The sequence below is a fragment of the Morone saxatilis genome, unplaced genomic scaffold (genome assembly GCF_004916995.1).
Source record: "Morone saxatilis isolate NCDOM2014 unplaced genomic scaffold, NCSU_SB_2.0 Contig16, whole genome shotgun sequence".
Lineage (NCBI taxonomy): Eukaryota > Metazoa > Chordata > Actinopteri > Moronidae > Morone > Morone saxatilis.
The window spans coordinates 3,835,135-3,852,809 of record NW_023339718.1 but is presented as its reverse complement, the minus strand read 5'-3'; the positions used below and the strand labels follow the sequence as shown (position 1 = coordinate 3,852,809).

Genomic DNA, 17,675 nt, shown 5'->3' with positions numbered 1-17,675 from the left:
GTGTGTGTGCACTGGTGGCTTCACAGTTTCTACATCACACTTGTGTAGGTTGCATACTGGACCAGATTTGACTTCCAAACTTTTTGTGATGTTTCAAATACCCCTTAAAATCCAGTTTTCAGTTAGCACAGACAAACTTTCCACTTTCAGCAGATAAATGTGAAAAACATCCTTCTAGTGTCAAACATCCAACTGTAGGAACAAGAAGAAAAACTGATTTTTGAGTGGAGGGGGCTTTAAGTGTGCTCCACTGCCTTTTCCCATATATTGGCTTTGGAGGCACAGAAATTGGAATCAACAGAACAGAAAGCGTTCAGAAAACCATCATTTTTTTTACTGTGTGTCTGTGCTCAGATTTACAATGTTAAGGTTGGTGAGGATGTATCGTTCTGTATCCTGCTTGTGGACCTGCTGGACATCAGGACCAACCACCACCAGCAGTTCCAGATGTGTGATGTCAGGCATCAGAGCCGATCGACGCAGTCGCCCGCTCGCTGGGAACAAGGAGAAGACACAGTATAGATATACACCAGTAATCTGCTTACTTTATTATATTTACTTTATTTATTAAATACTTTTCACTCAAATGTGTGCACACGTAGGCCTGATATACAATGAGGTGAACTGGCACCTTTCCAGTCCACACTCCATATATATATATATGGACTCCATGGTCCATACTGGACTTGAAGTCCAAGTTCCTACAAACTGAGCTACTGCCCGCCTAATGTGCACAGTGGCTGTTTTTGTAGTTAAAGCAGCACTAAAGGATGGTGTTTAATATCACACATCATTACACTATGACAGAAAGAAGATAGATTTCATTGCATTATCTGTGAGTCCTCAAACTGTTTCTACACTTAAGCCATAGAAAGACGTACCTGAGGCATCAGGAGAAGAACCAGGAAAGGAAACTATGTCTCTCTGACTGGAGGAGTGATGAAAAAGCTTAAAGAGGACACAGACAATAACACAATTTTTAGGTCCTGTGGAAACAGCAGTTTTAAACCTGTGTAACTAAATTTAGATCTGTGGCCCAAATACAGAATGAAAACACTGAAACTATCTTGGAGCTTTTGTTTTTTAGTGATTGCTGTGTAAATCCAGTAAAAACATGTCTCTCTGCAGGTTTTCACAGGATGATAAACAGTTTAAAGTTGAAGAGTTCAATGTACTTTGCAGAAGTCCCGAGCAGAGGAATCACTAACCACAGTGCTCCTGTTCACCCGCAGCTTTCCACCTACCTCGTCCAATGGAGAACTCATTAGAGCGGTGGAGCCAGGGTGCAGTAACAGCAGACACAGCAGAGTCATAAAAGCCATGTTTCCCCTTCTTCCTGTGCGTCTACCTGCTCTGCTTTAACACCAGGACAATATGTGATCCTCCTATTCAGCAGCACAGAGCCCAGCCAAGAGGGTACATGTGTTTATGTAAACAGTAGGGACAAAGTTTTTTTGAGTGACATACGTCATTCAGGGACAGCTCTCATTGGTTGTCCTCTTTTTGTGTGTGCTATGACTAATTTATGTAATTTCCTGCCTTTCGTCACTGAGCAATTAAAACTATTACAATCCATTAAGACTTTTTCATATTTTGATTATGAGGAAGAATCAGTGACGGCAGCTGCATGCTATATTTAGGGACCAACATCCACCTTTGCATCCTACCCATATTTATCTTTAAGCCTTTCACAGTTGCAATCACTGCTGATGTAATCCTCATTGTTATAAATAACGGAGTGTGTCGTTGCCTGTTGTGGCCATTAGAGGGCAGACATGATCCTGCGGATGGACTGAGAGAGACTGGGAGGGAACAGATGCACACACACTCCTCCACAAAAGTACAACAAAATAACATCCCTTATGTCCATGACAGTCATAAAACCTTATCTAATGCTAAATTGCTTATTTTGATGGCAGAAGATCCACAGTGGAAACAATAAAACAACAACATTAAAGCTACAATTGACAAGCTTTTTCCTCCAGGTCAGGGCTATCATTAGTTTCCTACTTAAACTGGGCCAGATGAGTGACTTTTCTCTCTAGATTTGACTATCAGTAGTGATATTTTTATAATCGGGGGGGGGGCAGAGAAGTCTTTATATATAAATATATCTTTGTGCCTTTGATGATAAAAATCTAGGCCCTACAGATTGCGTCCTGCTTTTAACACAATGCTGGTTTGCTCTGTTGATTCATTTTCATTGCTTAAAGATCCCCTCCAGACCTATACAAATAGTCTGCTTGGAACAATTATATGTGTCTGATATGTTTTTTTCTGCAAAAGAAGTATAATTTCCACATTAGAATCCTGAAAAAGGCATCTCCTTCTACCTCATAAAACAAAAATCCAGAATCAGAAGGGGGCTACATAATGCTGGAAAGTTAGGCTACACTTTGGCGATGGAAGAACTGACGTGGTCCTTTTCAGACCTCTGACCTCTGACCTCAAGATATCTGATTTTATATGAAAATGCAGACATGCGACTTTATGCTAATCCCATACACATTTTTGGGCAAAAATTATTTGAATTATTCTGCATACTGGGGTCCCTAAACTGTAATGGAATTGTATAAATTGGGAATGACTGGAAAGCTGAGACACATACTTGCCACCCCTGCATAAGTCAGTGCTCCGCTTGTGCCAGCCCAGTCAAAAAAGTCTGGAAATTCCCCAGGACTTCCAAACTAGTTGTGATGTCACAAATCATGCTCGTAGGCCCCAGCCCTTTAAAAATCAGATTTTCAGTGAGAACAGAGAAACTTTCCACTTTCAGCAGAACACCCAACTGTATAACTGGATAAGAAAACATGTTTTTGAGTGGAGGGGGGACTTTATTAGGCAACATTTCCCTCCTGCTGTGATAATGATAAAAATATTCTGAAATAACCAGAATATAATCTCCAAAATCAACTCTAAAACGTTGTTTCACTACACTGCAAAAAGTGTTTGACCATCGCCTTTCTTCTCTTTCTCCTCCTCTGCATCCCCTTCCATGCTGAGGGGGCATAGTTTATCTCTGTAAAGCCAGGATTCAAGCCCCATCTGTCATTAGTCTGCAAGATATCTGCCTGTTGTCAGTCTGCATTAACAGCTGGATGTCGCAGGCATTACACCAGCATCGCTGCTCCACTAAAACCTCGATGCCCTGCTGGATTTACTGAGCACAACAGACCGTGATAAGTGTTGTTGGATCCTCATGTCTGTTCATGGGAGGGGAGGGATGGTATATTTATGATCCTAAATTATATATATCTAGCCATATGGGATATTCAAGTTGGCACAACAGATGATGCCTCAGGAAAATGTTGTTTGGTTGCAGTCAGCGAAGAAGGAGGAAGTTGTTCATAGAAGACTGAGGATCTCTTTATTCTGTTAGATAAATACCGTCATTCTTTCCTTGCAATCATACATTTTATTGTCAAAATCTGTAATTAATACCCTCCAGAAACCTTCAAAATGGTTTGCTACTTGTTACAGCCTTTTGGACAGAGATTTGGTTAACTCGATTTTGTATGGTGAGGCCCAACCTCTCAGTGTTTCATTCTGAGACGCATTTATCTAGAGTGGTTCTGGCTTGTACATAAAAGGATTCTCGTTCATCTGCTGCTCTTTGTCATTCCCTCCATCTGTCACACTGTTGTAAAAGATTCATGTGTGCAAGAACTAGCAATGTTTACCTCTTAATGACAGCCCAGCACCTAAACTATTTGTTTGTTTCTATCTGTTTGAAAGAAAATGTATTTCATGATGTTAATTTCAGCAGCTGGCACAGACATCTTGCTTTCTAAGCAAGTCTGAATCAGAGTGACAGACTGAGTACTTAAATAATCAAATATTCAAATCTTTGTCTTGACAGTGCTTTTTTAATCTTCCAAGTTATCAATTGTTACTATAGCCACAGAGCCTTGGTTAAATCTAGCACATCTTTCATATCTGACTCACTGAAGCTGAATTTCTGTTAGGTATATGTGGCTATTTATAAAACTGCCAGAGTGATGAATCAGATGTTGAATCAAAGTTACAGCCATACATAAAAATATCACCACCGAATGGCCTCATAACATCAGTTTTTCAAATATACTCATGTTTCTCTCAACTGCTATGCGCTCTGTTTATGTATGAGCAACTCTGTCTTCAGGTTGTAATATACTAAAAATCTGTAAACTCCAGAATGTTTCCTCCTGCTGATGGAGCTTTTACTACCTTCTTGTGTTTTTGCTGCTAATTAAGACAAATATTGTGTTGATGGAATATTGTCAGCCTTGAGATGATGACTTCCCAGCCTGTAATGCGACACCGACGGTGCTAAAACTCCGTGGCACTATACAAAATACACAGATATTTTCCAGGCAGTGGTTTTCCTCCAGTAGTCCCCCAGCTGTTTAAGCATATGTCAGCACATAATGGTGATGCAAAGACGCTGCAGGGGCATTTAATGATGCCGATGATGCTGATGATGATTTAATGATAATAGTGTGTGTGGTTTCTGATAAATGGACAAATATCTGCAAGTAATTACGCTGAATTGTTTTCAGGGGAAGTGCTCTTGTGATGTGCGTTTCAATGATAGGAAATGATTGAAATTAGTGTGTCCGTGTTTGATGCTGTGCTGTGGAAATTCCATATCCCCATTATGATTATCAGATAAGCAAATAAGAATGGGAATTAGTGGCAGCTTTAATTTGTTTCAAAGTGGGTCTTTTGGTCTCTAGAAACAGTCAAATGTGTTGGATTGGCTGTGAGCAGAAATCTTTAAAACAGCTGTAATTTATGGCATTTCCTTGAAAACACACACATTTTTTCGATGAGACTAAAACAGTCAAAATGTATAGAACTGAGATCTATATTGGACTTAATGGCTGGTAGTAAACTAATATAATGAGAAATCTGGCTTTGACTACAACCCACAAAGCTGGAGTTAAAGCTAAACTATATTTCTAAAAAGAACCAATCCTTTATTTCCACCTTCTTTCGGGTCTACTGCATAAAAAGATTAGAAATCTTCCATTAATTTATCCCATTTTGCCATGGCCCTTTTTCCTGCTCAGCCTTGTTCCCTCTATTCCTATGAGACTACTGTAACTGCAGCTGACTGCAATAAGGGACTGCAGGGAAGGGCACAGAATACTAAGATGACCAAGCCACACAGCCCACATTTAGATCCAACCCTTCCAAATGAATGGGCTGAAAGCGCTGTCTGTGCTATAGAATGATGGTGAGGCAGTTGTTAATGGACCAATGCTATAACCGAACATCTGTTGACATGCAGCTGATGGGACCAGAATTTTAATAGGCTGCATGTACAAATGTCTGACTGCAAAGTTTGGACTCACATGAGTAACAAGGATGAGTCACAAATGTGATAAATTGAGACTCGTGGGTAAAATGACTTGTCCTTGCATGCTTCATGTAGCTTAATAAGCAATCAATACACGTGAAGACAGCAGAACATTAATCTTCTGCTTTTAACCGGTCTTCTTTCTCCTATCCTAGCAAATACAGTAGTATATCTGAAATCATTTTCTCAGCTCGGCATTGTGCTCTCCAAATCAGTAATTATAGTAGACTATGTTTGGACAAACTTAACCTGAATTTTCCTGCTATGCTCTCGCAATTTTACATCCCACTCTCAAGCTTCTAGACTTCTGGTCTAGGACATTCTGTTATATAATGGCTATAGAAAGAAGTATTACAGCAAAACCTTGAACTTACTTAACACTCTTAAATCTTCTACATCAGTTTACTTGTCATGTAGAGTATTGATTAGTCTGTGAAAACAATTGTATGATGTCTTTTGTGACTCTGAAGGGAGTTTTTTAAAGTCTGAGAAAACTGAGATAACCCTGATGGTGTCATCGGGGTTATCTCAGACTCAGATTTTAAACAGTCTGTGTTAAGATCTTGTGGGTGGATGTTAAAAGTCCTGGGCTACATTCAGCCCCAACAAAACATAGCAAAACCTTTATTTAAACAGAAATTATGGTGCCACACCCTCTATGCATGCACACTGCCTGGTTATATACTTGCAACGTTGCTGCTGATTGGCTATCACCTCTGACACACCCACCAAATGTACCTCGAAGCCCCAAGAAAACATGCCGCTCATCCCTGGAACCATAGTGAAACTGAACTTGCACCTGGGCATTTGACAGACAGGGTCTAACCATCGACATAGTAGATAAAGATGGATGACATGACAGGTCACCAAAAGTGAAGCCAAAATATCTCCATCGCCCTCTGGTGGCTGACTGCAGTATAGGTCATAAAGCCTGTTTCTATGTTAGCAGATGGGAGAAAATCAAAGTAAACATAAAATACATGATGGATTCTGACATTTTAGGTAGTTCTCATCACACTGACGTGTTCAAGTGTACAGAGAGAAGTGGAGACGCGCCGTCCGCCGTTTATATGTTGATGGGTCTAGCGAAAGATTTTACATTGTGTTGCATTATGGGAACTGTAGTGTTTTTGGAGCTTAGTTTTGACCATTCTTTTTTAATCTCTTGTGAGTGCCCCAATTTAATGAAACTGCAACACTAAATAGTCCCTTTAATAGCTACTTTTAGACTATAAACATAGGCCTATAGCTTGAAATGGTATCATACATAATTTTACAGTAATGTGCTAACCAATAATTTTTTATTAATAATTTGAGTCATTTTTTTAACAACCAAAAAATTCTGTGATTTAGCTTCTGAACTGTGAATATTGTCTGGTTTCGTTAGTGTGTTAGAGTAGACTGAATATTGTTGGGTTGTGGACAAAACTAGATAAATGGTCAACAGATTAATCATTAATATTATAATAATCATTAGTTGCAGCTCTACATTACAGATAAAAAAACATGTGAAGTCAATAAACTCATGCCCTATTAGGAGATCAATTAGAGTTTTTCACAGCAGCCATTCTGACATGACATAGTATAGGGTAATCACAGGTGTTACCAATGAATTTTGAATTGAATTTGAATTTTTTTCTACAGGTCAATAGTGCTAATTCTCTGATATATCATATCTCATTTATTGTTCATAACTAAACAACTTTTAGAAAGCATATGAAGAAATATTTTTACATAACAGCATAAGAACACATATACTGGTCTGACTGGGTTTTTTCTTCTTGTTTTATTTTTACCTAAATCGCATTATGATCTGTAATCCCCTTATTCTTGTCTTCACTTATTAGTTGATTTGTCTAGTACTATTATATTTTAAGTTTATGTTTGTATTTTGTTTTATATTGTATAATTGTACTGTATTTCTGTATCTGTATTCTGTATTAACAAGGACATTTTCAGTGCTGTTTTTCTTTTAGGTATTAGACTCCCTCTCCAGCATTGCTATATGCAGGGTTTTAGAAAAACCAAGGTTGAAAAACTGAACATGCTAGGGGGAGATTGGGGGGTATGCATCAAAGCATGAAAGGAAAGTTAGTTTGGGTCAATTATTTCCAGACTTTTATTGTACACCCCTTGGAAAAAATACAGAGGCCTGGACCTCGATGACTAGAGTGGTGCGTAAGGCCATACTCACCAGAGGTGCTGGTACCTAATAAAAAGTAAGTGTAGTCATGTGGACAAAAATCAGAAGTGCTGGTGCATTTTCAGGCACTGGTGGTGCCTAACCTACTGTATCAAAATGGCTGCTGTGAAAAAGGTCTGCTGTCAGAGTTTTGACATCTGACTCTTAAACCCACTCTGAATCTAATCAATGCACTTTCCCTCGGATTTTACATTTGCACACTCAAATATCATTATATGTCACACTGTTAACTTGCAGATTCTCTGTTAAACTCTTTTCACATTTCTGTAGCTACAGTTCATTGTAGCATATTGTACATTTTCTCTCTCTTTTTATATTTGTATATATTGGCTCCTTTTATTGTCTCTATTTCTGTCTTTATTTATATTTCTTAATGTTGTTCGCCAACTTACCATGGCGAAGTCCTTGTATGTATAAACCTACTTGGCACTAAACCTGATTCTGATTAGTTCATTCAAAGCAGTCCTTGTCACATATCCTAATAATAGTTGCAAGCTAGCTTTGAATTGGATCCTACAGTTCATTACAGAACCGAATGCAGTGATTAGCTTATAATAAGGTAAAGTACTTGCAGTCCTAACATAATGAAAAACATTTGAACCACCATTGACAAGAATATCCCAGAGCTTAGACCTTTTTTATTATTTTGAATTTCCTTTATTAACACCAATTTTGAAGTACCTGCCACACTGGAACTGATTTGGCGAATTGACATTTATGTATGTAATATGCTGTTATAATTATAATATTATTAATAAGAAATACAATTTATTTATTTTTCAAAATTGCTCCAATTTGAATAGAATCACAAGAAAAGAAATCTATATTCATGGATTTGGAGATTAGCCAATCATGCAAGGATTTCTATAGGCTTTGGATGGTATCACAAGTATAAAAGTGACCTAAAAGTGCCTTTAAAACTGAGAATGTGATTCAGAAAGTGAGTTTGGGTGGACTAACCATTCACTGGTTCCCAACCTGGGGGTCAGGGTCCCCACTAGGGGTCACCAAAGCTTTACAGGGGGTCGCAAAGCCTTCTTAATTTTAAGGGGTGTAAAAAATATACATGGTAGACCTATATCTTAGCAATTCAAACATTGACTGAGTCAAAAAAGAAGCCTAGTAAGTATTTATCATTGTGAAAAAGTAAAAAAAATATTCAATACTGACAAAGAATTGTGTAAAAAGTTACTAAAAATAAATGTAAAAAAATATCTGATCAATATATCAATATTCACATTGAAAAAATCTGCTCAAAATTCATCTAATTGCTCGTTTTACACAAAATTCCTGCAGTTAGTTAGTTCACTGTTTGGGTTCATTGTACAGTTTATCAGCTGCTCTCCCACTGTTACTCTCAGGTAATATGAAAAATCCATAAAATCTGTCCCTTTGTCGGGGCTCATCAGTTTACTCAATGACAGAAAAAGGGGTCCCCTTAAGGAAAAAAAGGGTGGGAACCACAGTCCTAAAGCACACAAAGAGTCAGTGTATGAGCAACGGCACCGCGACGTCAGTGTCTCTGGCACCGAGCGGAGTTGGTCGGGGCCAGCAGCAACGTCACTCCCTGACGCCGGCATCAGAGCAGCACAGGCGGCCAACCGCGCAGCAGCGAGTCGCTCCGGAACTCGGCGGAGGAACACAACGTCGGACAGCGGCTCTCTCTCCCTCTCTCTCTCTTTCTCTCCTTGGACGGCGACTTTCCGCGTCCGTGGCTCAGGTAAAAAAAAAAAACCCGAAGTTACTCAACGTGGAAACGCTTTTATTTATTTGGAGGTGAGTTTATTTTTTTGTTTGTGTTTATTTTCTTGAAGTCACCCAGCTAACGAGGAGCAGCGTGGGTACCAAACGTTGCGAGTACAATGCCTTTAAGCGAGCTCTCCCCGCACTGTGTCTGTTATACTGTAGCCATAAACTGAGTGTTGCTATGGTGCTGCCAGGCAACATCCCACCTGCTGCTGCCGAGCCTATATGCGTTTCCTGTCAACCAAAACAAACGTGGATATATATGCAAACAAAGCGCTCTTTCATGTGTGTTAATTCAGCCTTTCATTAGCTGTGTGTCTTAGTTTCTGCTGGTTTTTTTTTTATAACACTTGAATCTATCACGCCCTGAGACTTAACGCTACAGTTCATTTGCTTGTCATTTAAAATTGTGCTCGTTTAAATGCGTTCAGTTCATTAATAGCCCCCTGTACTTAGATTGCAGCCTCTCTTCTTGCCCCACGTTGTGCCTCGCCAGCCTGTGGGCTGTGCGGCAGCTTGGACACACAGTAGAAAGGTCGTTGTCTGTTTTGAGTGATTTTCCAGTCCAGTGCTCATGTGTCTGTGGCTCTAGGTGACAACACAGTCCATTTCCATTAAAACACAGCAGATGCTTTCCGTTCTCACTGAAACTGCTGTCTGTCTGTGTTTATTTCCATAGTGTCTAAGTAATACAACAAGATGGTGATTACCAGCCTGGCACCCCTGAGAAGGACATCACTGGCCATGGACACGGAGGACAGATGTTTGCAGTGAAGGTGCTTAGTGCATATTTCCTATTCTGGAGCTTAGACAGTTGCTGTGGTTAGGCATCAGTGGCATGCCGACGCCAGGTCCGTGATACAAAGAAATTCCATTATCCCTCATCTCCTGTCTGCTGTGACAGAGAGGAGGAAATCACCATACCATGCTGTCGTGGGGCCAGGAAGGAGGGAGAATTATGAGTCAGAACGGAGAAGAAAAGAAAACTGTCACTCTTCAAATCCGCCTATAAGCTCGCAAGACAGCTCACACACTTATTTTAAGAGCAAGACCAGATCTCCTTTCAGCTGGCATCTAGAATCTAGGAACTATAGAGTCCCCTTTCTTTTCTTTTCTTTTTTTGCTTCCCATAAATTATTACTGAAAGCTTTTACTTTTTCTTAAACTCTCATGTCTGTTTGAATTCTGAGGATTAGAGTCAACACTTTAAGTGAGTACAAAGTGCAGCGGGGGGCATCCAAGGCGAGCTCTGTTCGTTGTATTTTAGTTTACACACCTCCTTATCTCAGCTGTCAAGAGGGAGGATTCTTCTCTACAGTAACTTACCCAGAGCAATAGAGATAGTGGTGGGAAAAGGAGGGGTGGGAGGAGTGAGAAGAACAGAGAATGACTGTGAGGGAGTGAGTGTGCTTAACCCAGCCACTGAGTGACTCTTGTATCCAAGGACGAAGGTAGCAACGCATCCAAACGCCACTCTTCGCCCACAGACTGCTGTGAAGAAAGGAGGCGGTCACATAGGCACTCAGCGGCGCTCAGATAGACTCAACAACCTGCCGGCCTGCGGGCCCCTGGGGTTTGACTCGCCTGTCTGGAGTGCCAGGGCTGATGACTGAGCAGATCATGACTGCAGCTAGAGTGAACTGCACAGAACGATAGACTCATTTAGCTTGAATGGAAGTTGCTTTTTCTTTTTTTCTTTTCTCCAAACCAAAACAAAAGTGTGTTACTCTTGTTTCACCTGAACTGGCCCCACGTTTGTGTATGTTTTTGGCAGAGGAGCAGACTGGAGAGGAGGTAGTAACAGGTGCCGCGTGCCAAGGTGGATTTGGGGTTGTGGAGGAGAGCTGAAGATCATGGGTAAATCAAACAGCAAGCTCAAGCCAGAGGTGGTGGAGGACTTGACAAGGAAAACCTACTGTGAGTACCGCCAGGTCTTTTTTTTTTGTTTGTCTTTGGAAAGAAAATCCTGCACAAACTATGCCTGTATGAGATTGAATGTAAAAAAAAAAAAAAACCCAAAAAGAAGAGGAGTTCATCATGAGTCATTATCAATGAAATCTACGCAGCGAATTTGGTTGTTTCCTAGAATCATGTGAGCGAATCAATGTGCAGATAGGACTGTGAGCATCTTGTCTATTGAGACCATTTGACACAGACTGTATTTGTGACAGAGTGCAATAATGCAAATCTTACGCACGGTATGGTGATAGTGGGGACAAGTACATGTGACTGACAGTTGATGCATGGCCGACACAACCTAATCGTGAGTCCTAGCCATTGTGGTATAGATGCTGAGAGTATTTTTTTATTTAGCACGCTTCAGTAACTTCCTTGTGCATTCTATCGCGATGTCTGGTGTGGTGTTTTCTTAATAGTATTTGCACGATGTGCCTGCTCCTGCTTGTAGTTGCAGGAACATCACTGGCGCTGATGCGATTGTTTTTTGCGTTTAGTTTTTGTATTTCGTTGTGCTCTCGACAACTAATGATGTTTCGTTTAGATGGGATTAGGAGGTGGGGAACAATTAACTGCACAAGCGAAAGGCATTATCTAACCTCCTGAAGGCTCTGATCTTGTGCTTGTGCGTCATGGAGGTAGCACCCATCTGTCATTTCCCCTGGGTATGAGAAGAGTCCCTTCTTCATTATTTATTTGGGTTGCGCGTTCTGCAGCGACGTCATAGGCTCCTGTGATTTAGTTCTCTATCTTTCAAAGTAGGACTTTTTATCCAAAATTTCCTGTGAAAGACAGCAAGAGTGAGTAGGCTAGCTTCGCTCACTTGTGCGTAGGGTGTGTGATGTTTAATGATTTTGTTTGATTGTTGGGCCCGCGCCCCATGTCAACTCATGCCACGCCCCGAGAGGACGGGCCAGCTCGGAGTACTTCTGGAGTCGCCAATGCCACGGATATCTAATTGACTTGTATGCGCTTCTTGTGGTCTGTGAATGGTCCCTGGTTTCCTTCCTATTTTCCGGTGTAAGACCACCGCATTATCACATCTTTCGGAGCATGGTTCTAACTCCTTCAAGGCGAGAGCTTGATCCTTTCTTTTTTTTTTTCTTCGTCATGCATTTTTGCATAGAATGTTATGTTTTTCTTGTACAATAAAAAACCAAGTTCATGATTTATATCTGAAGTTGTGTGGAGTCATTTTATTAATATACTATTTGTTGTCCTCGTCTGTGAAAGTAGTTCTTGTCGCTGCATGTGGTTTCAAAGAAAGAGACAATATCTGCAAGAGCGAGCGTTGCATTCAAAGCAAAAGCTAATGAACTTATTTCCTCTTGACTGTGAATCATCTGCTGTGAAAGTATATATATGCATTGTATGCTTAGCCGTTTCCAGCGCTTCAAGATGTTGGGACATACAAGACAAAAATGCATCAAATATCGGATATGGTACAGATCAATATATATGTCAGAGGAATATGAAAAAAGGTGTTTGTGGTGGGTTAGGTTATGAGTGTGGGTTGTGTGGTAGTGTTTTGCTTGTGGTTGTTTTTTTATTTTTTTTCTCCTCTACAACTACAATTTTTCCTGCGGATGAGAGCCAGGCAGGGTGAATCAAGTGAAAATTTTTTATAGTGACGATCAGTTATTTTAGCCAAGAATATTCGTGTTTAGTTGGAGGATTGCTGCTTTTTGTTTTTGTCAAAAATGAGATTGACGACTCAAGTTCGGGTGAAGGAGGGTATCAGTTTAGTCAGCCTTTCAAAAGTCATGTCAGGGTTTTTTTTTTCTCTCTATTAATGTTCTTCAAAGTCATGTCAATTGTTCCCAGAACTCATTTGGCCTCTGTCATGAAGTTGATGGAGAACGGCATCAATCAACTATTTCATTCAAGTAGTTAAGATTACACTATCCATTTTGAATCTCATAAGTAGACGAGAGGCTGCAGTATATTTATTACGAAATGTATTTTCAAGTGGGTCAAGAGTATAATCTTTTCTGGCTGCAGTAATACACAATTCGAATTTTAATTAGCATGGATGCGACCATCAGGTAATGTAATAGGTTGTCATGGTAAATTATAAGTTAAAGACACGACTTACTCTGTACTTGCTGTAACTTCTTTTCGCGGTGTTACCGGAATGGTGAAACTGAGAGTGCATTACGGCTCAGAAGAACTTTGGTTTCTATAAAAAAGTAGTTGCTTGTAGTATACAACAGACACCATAGTACAGCATTAACATCTGTGTCCTGAATCCTTTGTCGAAATCATCAGTTCGTGTGAGTTGTGTTTTGGGGTCATTTCTGTATCTTTGACTGGGGTACTCTGAAGATGAGAAATAGCAGAGAAGTGTCACATTGTCAGGGAGTTTTGGGATGGTACGCATTGGTGGTTTGGTTGATTGTTATGGTGTATGCATTGATTGCTACACTACTATCAGGTAAAAAGACAAGTATTTAATTTCTTCTCGTGGCATTTATATGGAGAGTCAAGTGAGTTAATTGTACCAAGGTAGCCACAGAAAAGAACAAACGGAGCTTGGAGGAGATAAGGGTCATGTCCGTGAGTTTGGAAGCAAGGGAAGGTAGGAGGTCCAGGGTGTGTGTTACTTGCCTAGCACCAAGACATCTCATTTTTTAATCGAGCCAGTTTATCTAGATCAGGAGTGCAATAACTTTCATGCTTTTCCGATCTCTATTACTTTTTCTTCTGTCATAGAACATACACAATCTAATTATCAATGTTTTCTGCTCGCAACTGCTCCTGTTGCTAATGAAAACAAATGCTAATATAGTCAGTACATTTCTTTAGTTTTTATACCCAGTGGCCAGTTTTGAATAGGACTGTTCGAATTTCATCTCTCAAAGTTTGATATTGGTAGAGATGAGTAGTCTGTTCTCCAATGTTTTGACTTTGCTGTGAGGATGAGCAGAGCTGTTTGAGTGTAGAATGGTACATATCTATAACTAAGTTTAGTTGAATTCGATATATTCTCTTGACTGTGATTTATGTTTGAAAGTCGTTTTTGAAGCAATGTGTTCTAGTGATTCTATGTTAAGTACAAAGTATGGTACTGGTGCTGGTAAATCAGAGCGAGAACTGTTGTTCCGCCCGACAGCCAATGCTTTCCCGCGAGCCCAAATAAGATACTCGAATTAAATACTTAAAAATATTGTGTTCATACAGTGAATGTTTGAGCTTCAGTGTGCAGAATGATGTATGTGCAGAGTGGAACACTAGAAGGATTTTTCAAATTCATCTGCTGAAGTGGATAAGTTCTCTGTGCTCCACCTGGAAATCGTATTGTAAGGGGCCCGTCTCTATCTAGAATGATTGTGACATCCACAAGTCAACATCAAAAAAGGTCCAGCCTGCAGGAAGTTCAAATTTGTCCAGTACACAACACTTTTCTCCAAAAATCTGGGCCCCATTCACGGGATCTTGCCAATTTAATTACATTTTATTTCTATATGCCAGATCATAACAGAATGAATGAATTTACACCTAAGCATCCCCCAATGCAAAATATTTAAGCAAACTCACCTAAACCCGTGACAAAGCCCAAGTTGCTTATTTAAGAATTATAACAAATAGTCACAAAAAAAGCAAAACTACTTTGCAAATTCCACTTCCTCTACGCAAATTTCATTGCAAGAAAAGTATAAAAACATTGAAACGTGCAAGTGTAATTTCTTTAGATAAGTCAGTGTGAAATCAACAACTGCAAAAAAAGCCTCAAACGAAAACGCTGACGGGACTGTGCAGTGAAGTAGGAAGAATCTCCCGTGCCCAGAAAGAAATGAACAAAATTGCAATATTTTATTCTATCTATTGAGGTAGTAGCATTGAGTGCTCGGTGTTAGAGTGCTGATGTATTTATTCTTTTTATTTAAGAATTATTTATCTATACACTACTATTATTTTCCAATATACAGACTATTTGTTATGTTATTGTTTCTTATTATCATGTCTTGGATGAGTTGTATTCTGTAATATTATTCGGGACTGGTCAGATAAAGAAATATTTGCATTATTTGGTGGATTGGATTACTAAGTTATTAGGATTATATTCGGTTATTTTCCTGAGAAGCCGACGTCGAGCGAGAATTACTCAGTTATTACTATGGGTGTGCTGTACTAACTGTCTATGTTGTGAAGCAGAATCATACAGAGGCTACTGCTATAAAGAGGTGCATGGTCATGTAACCGTTTCCTTTGCAATTTCTCTTCGAGTGTGTCCTTCTAATTTGTTCGTTGCTCAGCATTGACTGAGAGCAAATCCTTGCCATCCTAATGGTGATCCGCTCTTTCCCCTTTGGTTGTCAATTTAGGAGAGGTTCAAATGTGTCATTTCGTGCACGTAACTTGTTTCATTTTCTCAAAATGTATCTTGTAACTACCGAAGGGTTGATAATTGCTTTCTCTAAAATATACAATGTATTCCAAAATTGAGGCCAATGTTTATCTCTAGCTACCGGTTTAATAAAAAAATAAAAAAGAGACGCTTCATGTAGCGTCAGTGTTTTCAGTAGCGAGAGTAGAAAATAATGCAATCCAAGCCAACTGCATAAGAGTTCTGCAGGGCCACTCAATCCTGTTGACCTCTCCAGGGTATTTCTGCAGACACCAGTGCTTTGCAGTCTTCTATGGTTTATTAACATCACGGCTATTAATATGGTCCAAAGCTTAACATCCTGCAGACATTTTAATAAACGTATTGTCATCTGTGTATCCAAAGTCATTTTGGAAAAGCATTTCCCTGGGTTAATTAAGTCCTCTTAAAGAACCAGTACTGCAACCTAATTTGCCACAGCTTTTCACTGAGAAAAAAAAAAACACCGCTAGCCCAGAGCCTTTTCCACAGCGTTAAAGGTTATCCGTGGGCAGAAATTTGGGTTGTTATTTAACAGGTCCATGGTAAATATTTGGTTGATGGAAGATGTTTTTATGACACTAAAAACAAAGCAGAAACTTTCTATCCGGGTCATATTCCTTTGGAGTAATACAGGCCGCATTCTGGCCTGGCCTTGTGGTTGCCTGGGTACATGCAGAGGGGATAATTTGCTGGGAGAAAACATCCCTACTTTCTTCTACCACTGAAACCAAAAAGAAACAACCATAGGCACGGGAGAAATTGTATTCCCTCAAATCTTCAAGACAAAGGAAAAGTCTAGCATAAAATGGCAGACAAATCTTCTCCATGGGAGGGAAGAAGAGAAAAGAGCAACAACGATGAAAGAAAGCAAGAAAGTGATAGAGACTCGAGCGGGCAGACAACAGAACAGGGAGAACACCTGGGAGAAAAGGTGCCCCTCCTCAACGATCTAAACGCAGATAATAATACCAATAATTTACTAAAAAAACCCAGACCAAAACAAAGAAAGAAAAAGATAAGGCAAAGAAAAAAGCAGAGAGACACAGAAGAGGAGAGCAAGAAAAAGAAGAGAGAGAGGAAAGAAAGGTAGGAACAAAGCAATCACCAAGCAACGAGCCCAAATCTTCCTTCCACAGCAAATTCCTCCAAACAAACAAGCCTCCCGTGTAGCTGTGAGAGACACCACCCACACCAAAAAACACGGTCATGAAGGCACGCCAATGAGTAACTCCCACCCTACAACCTGCACGACGGTAAAACTGGGCTCAAAATAAAATAATAAGCCAAGCCTCCAGAAATTACCACACAAATGATTATATAGTGTCTTCCCGAGGCAAGAACTCCTTGGGATAATTATTAAATGTAATCTCGGCTCCAAATGAACTGGGAAAAACTGTTTTTTTCCCACCAAAATAAGTAAAGTTAGCACTATTAATGGCGAGGAAAGCGAATCTGTCAACCATGGGCAATGTACGATAATCCGGGTCAGGAACAACACAATCCAGCGATTGCAATTCAGACACTCAAAACTTTGGCCTGGTCATTTCCCCACCAAATGCCACCCGATTTTCTCGCCAGCCTCTTAAACGGCAGGAGTGCCATGTTATTTTATTTAAACGTCTACAGCTTTAATAAATTTAACTTGTTATATTCTATCTATCTTCGTCTGTGTCTGTGATTGCAAAAAAAAACCAACATCCTCCATCTCCTAAAAAACCCCCAGCTTTGATCCGCTGATACCAAACTCTGCATCTCCCATAATTGCTATAAATCCCTTCAGCGCTGAGTAAAGATGCTATTGCAACTTTTTTCCAGACCTTAACCAATCCACAACATCAAAGTAAGATTGTATATCAAATGAGGGGGGGGGCTTATTCCCAGCTGAACATTTATTGTAGCTCCCGTTCTGTTTGATAACAAGAAACTGCGTAGAATTCCCAAAATAATCCCAGCAGGCAGGGGGGCTATTTACGTACCAGCCTGTTGGAAAAACTGTGGTCCGAAAAACGAATTTAAAAACGAAGCTAATAAATTAAGTTAATATTTCTTTCACATACTGA

General features: G+C 39.8%; 2 protein-coding genes across 4 annotated transcripts in view; one reads left to right on the top strand and one right to left on the bottom strand.

Annotated features, from left to right (window-relative positions):
- The window catches only part of adamts13 (ADAM metallopeptidase with thrombospondin type 1 motif, 13), a 15,761-nt gene extending 14,396 nt beyond the window's left edge, over positions 1-1,365 (bottom strand). Inside the window, 3 exon segments of the mRNA XM_035658139.1 lie at positions 361-494; positions 882-948; positions 1,245-1,365. Coding sequence (XP_035514032.1) covers positions 361-494; positions 882-948; positions 1,245-1,322 — 279 coding nt within the window. The 5' untranslated portion in view covers positions 1,323-1,365.
- Positions 1,366-9,081: 7,716 nt separating this feature from the next.
- ncs1b (neuronal calcium sensor 1b) overlaps positions 9,082-17,675 on the top strand; it is a 23,602-nt gene continuing 15,008 nt past the window's right edge. The window contains exons 1-3 of one of the 3 annotated variants that reach the window (XM_035659099.1): positions 9,082-9,264; positions 9,970-10,066; positions 11,065-11,207. In XM_035659099.1, the coding sequence (XP_035514992.1) occupies positions 11,144-11,207 (64 nt within the window). In that variant the 5' untranslated portion in view covers positions 9,082-9,264; positions 9,970-10,066; positions 11,065-11,143. Of the gene's footprint in view, positions 9,321-9,969; positions 10,067-11,064; positions 11,208-17,675 lie in introns of all 3 variants that reach the window. The other 2 variants (XM_035659097.1, XM_035659098.1) reach the window with 2 other exon arrangements.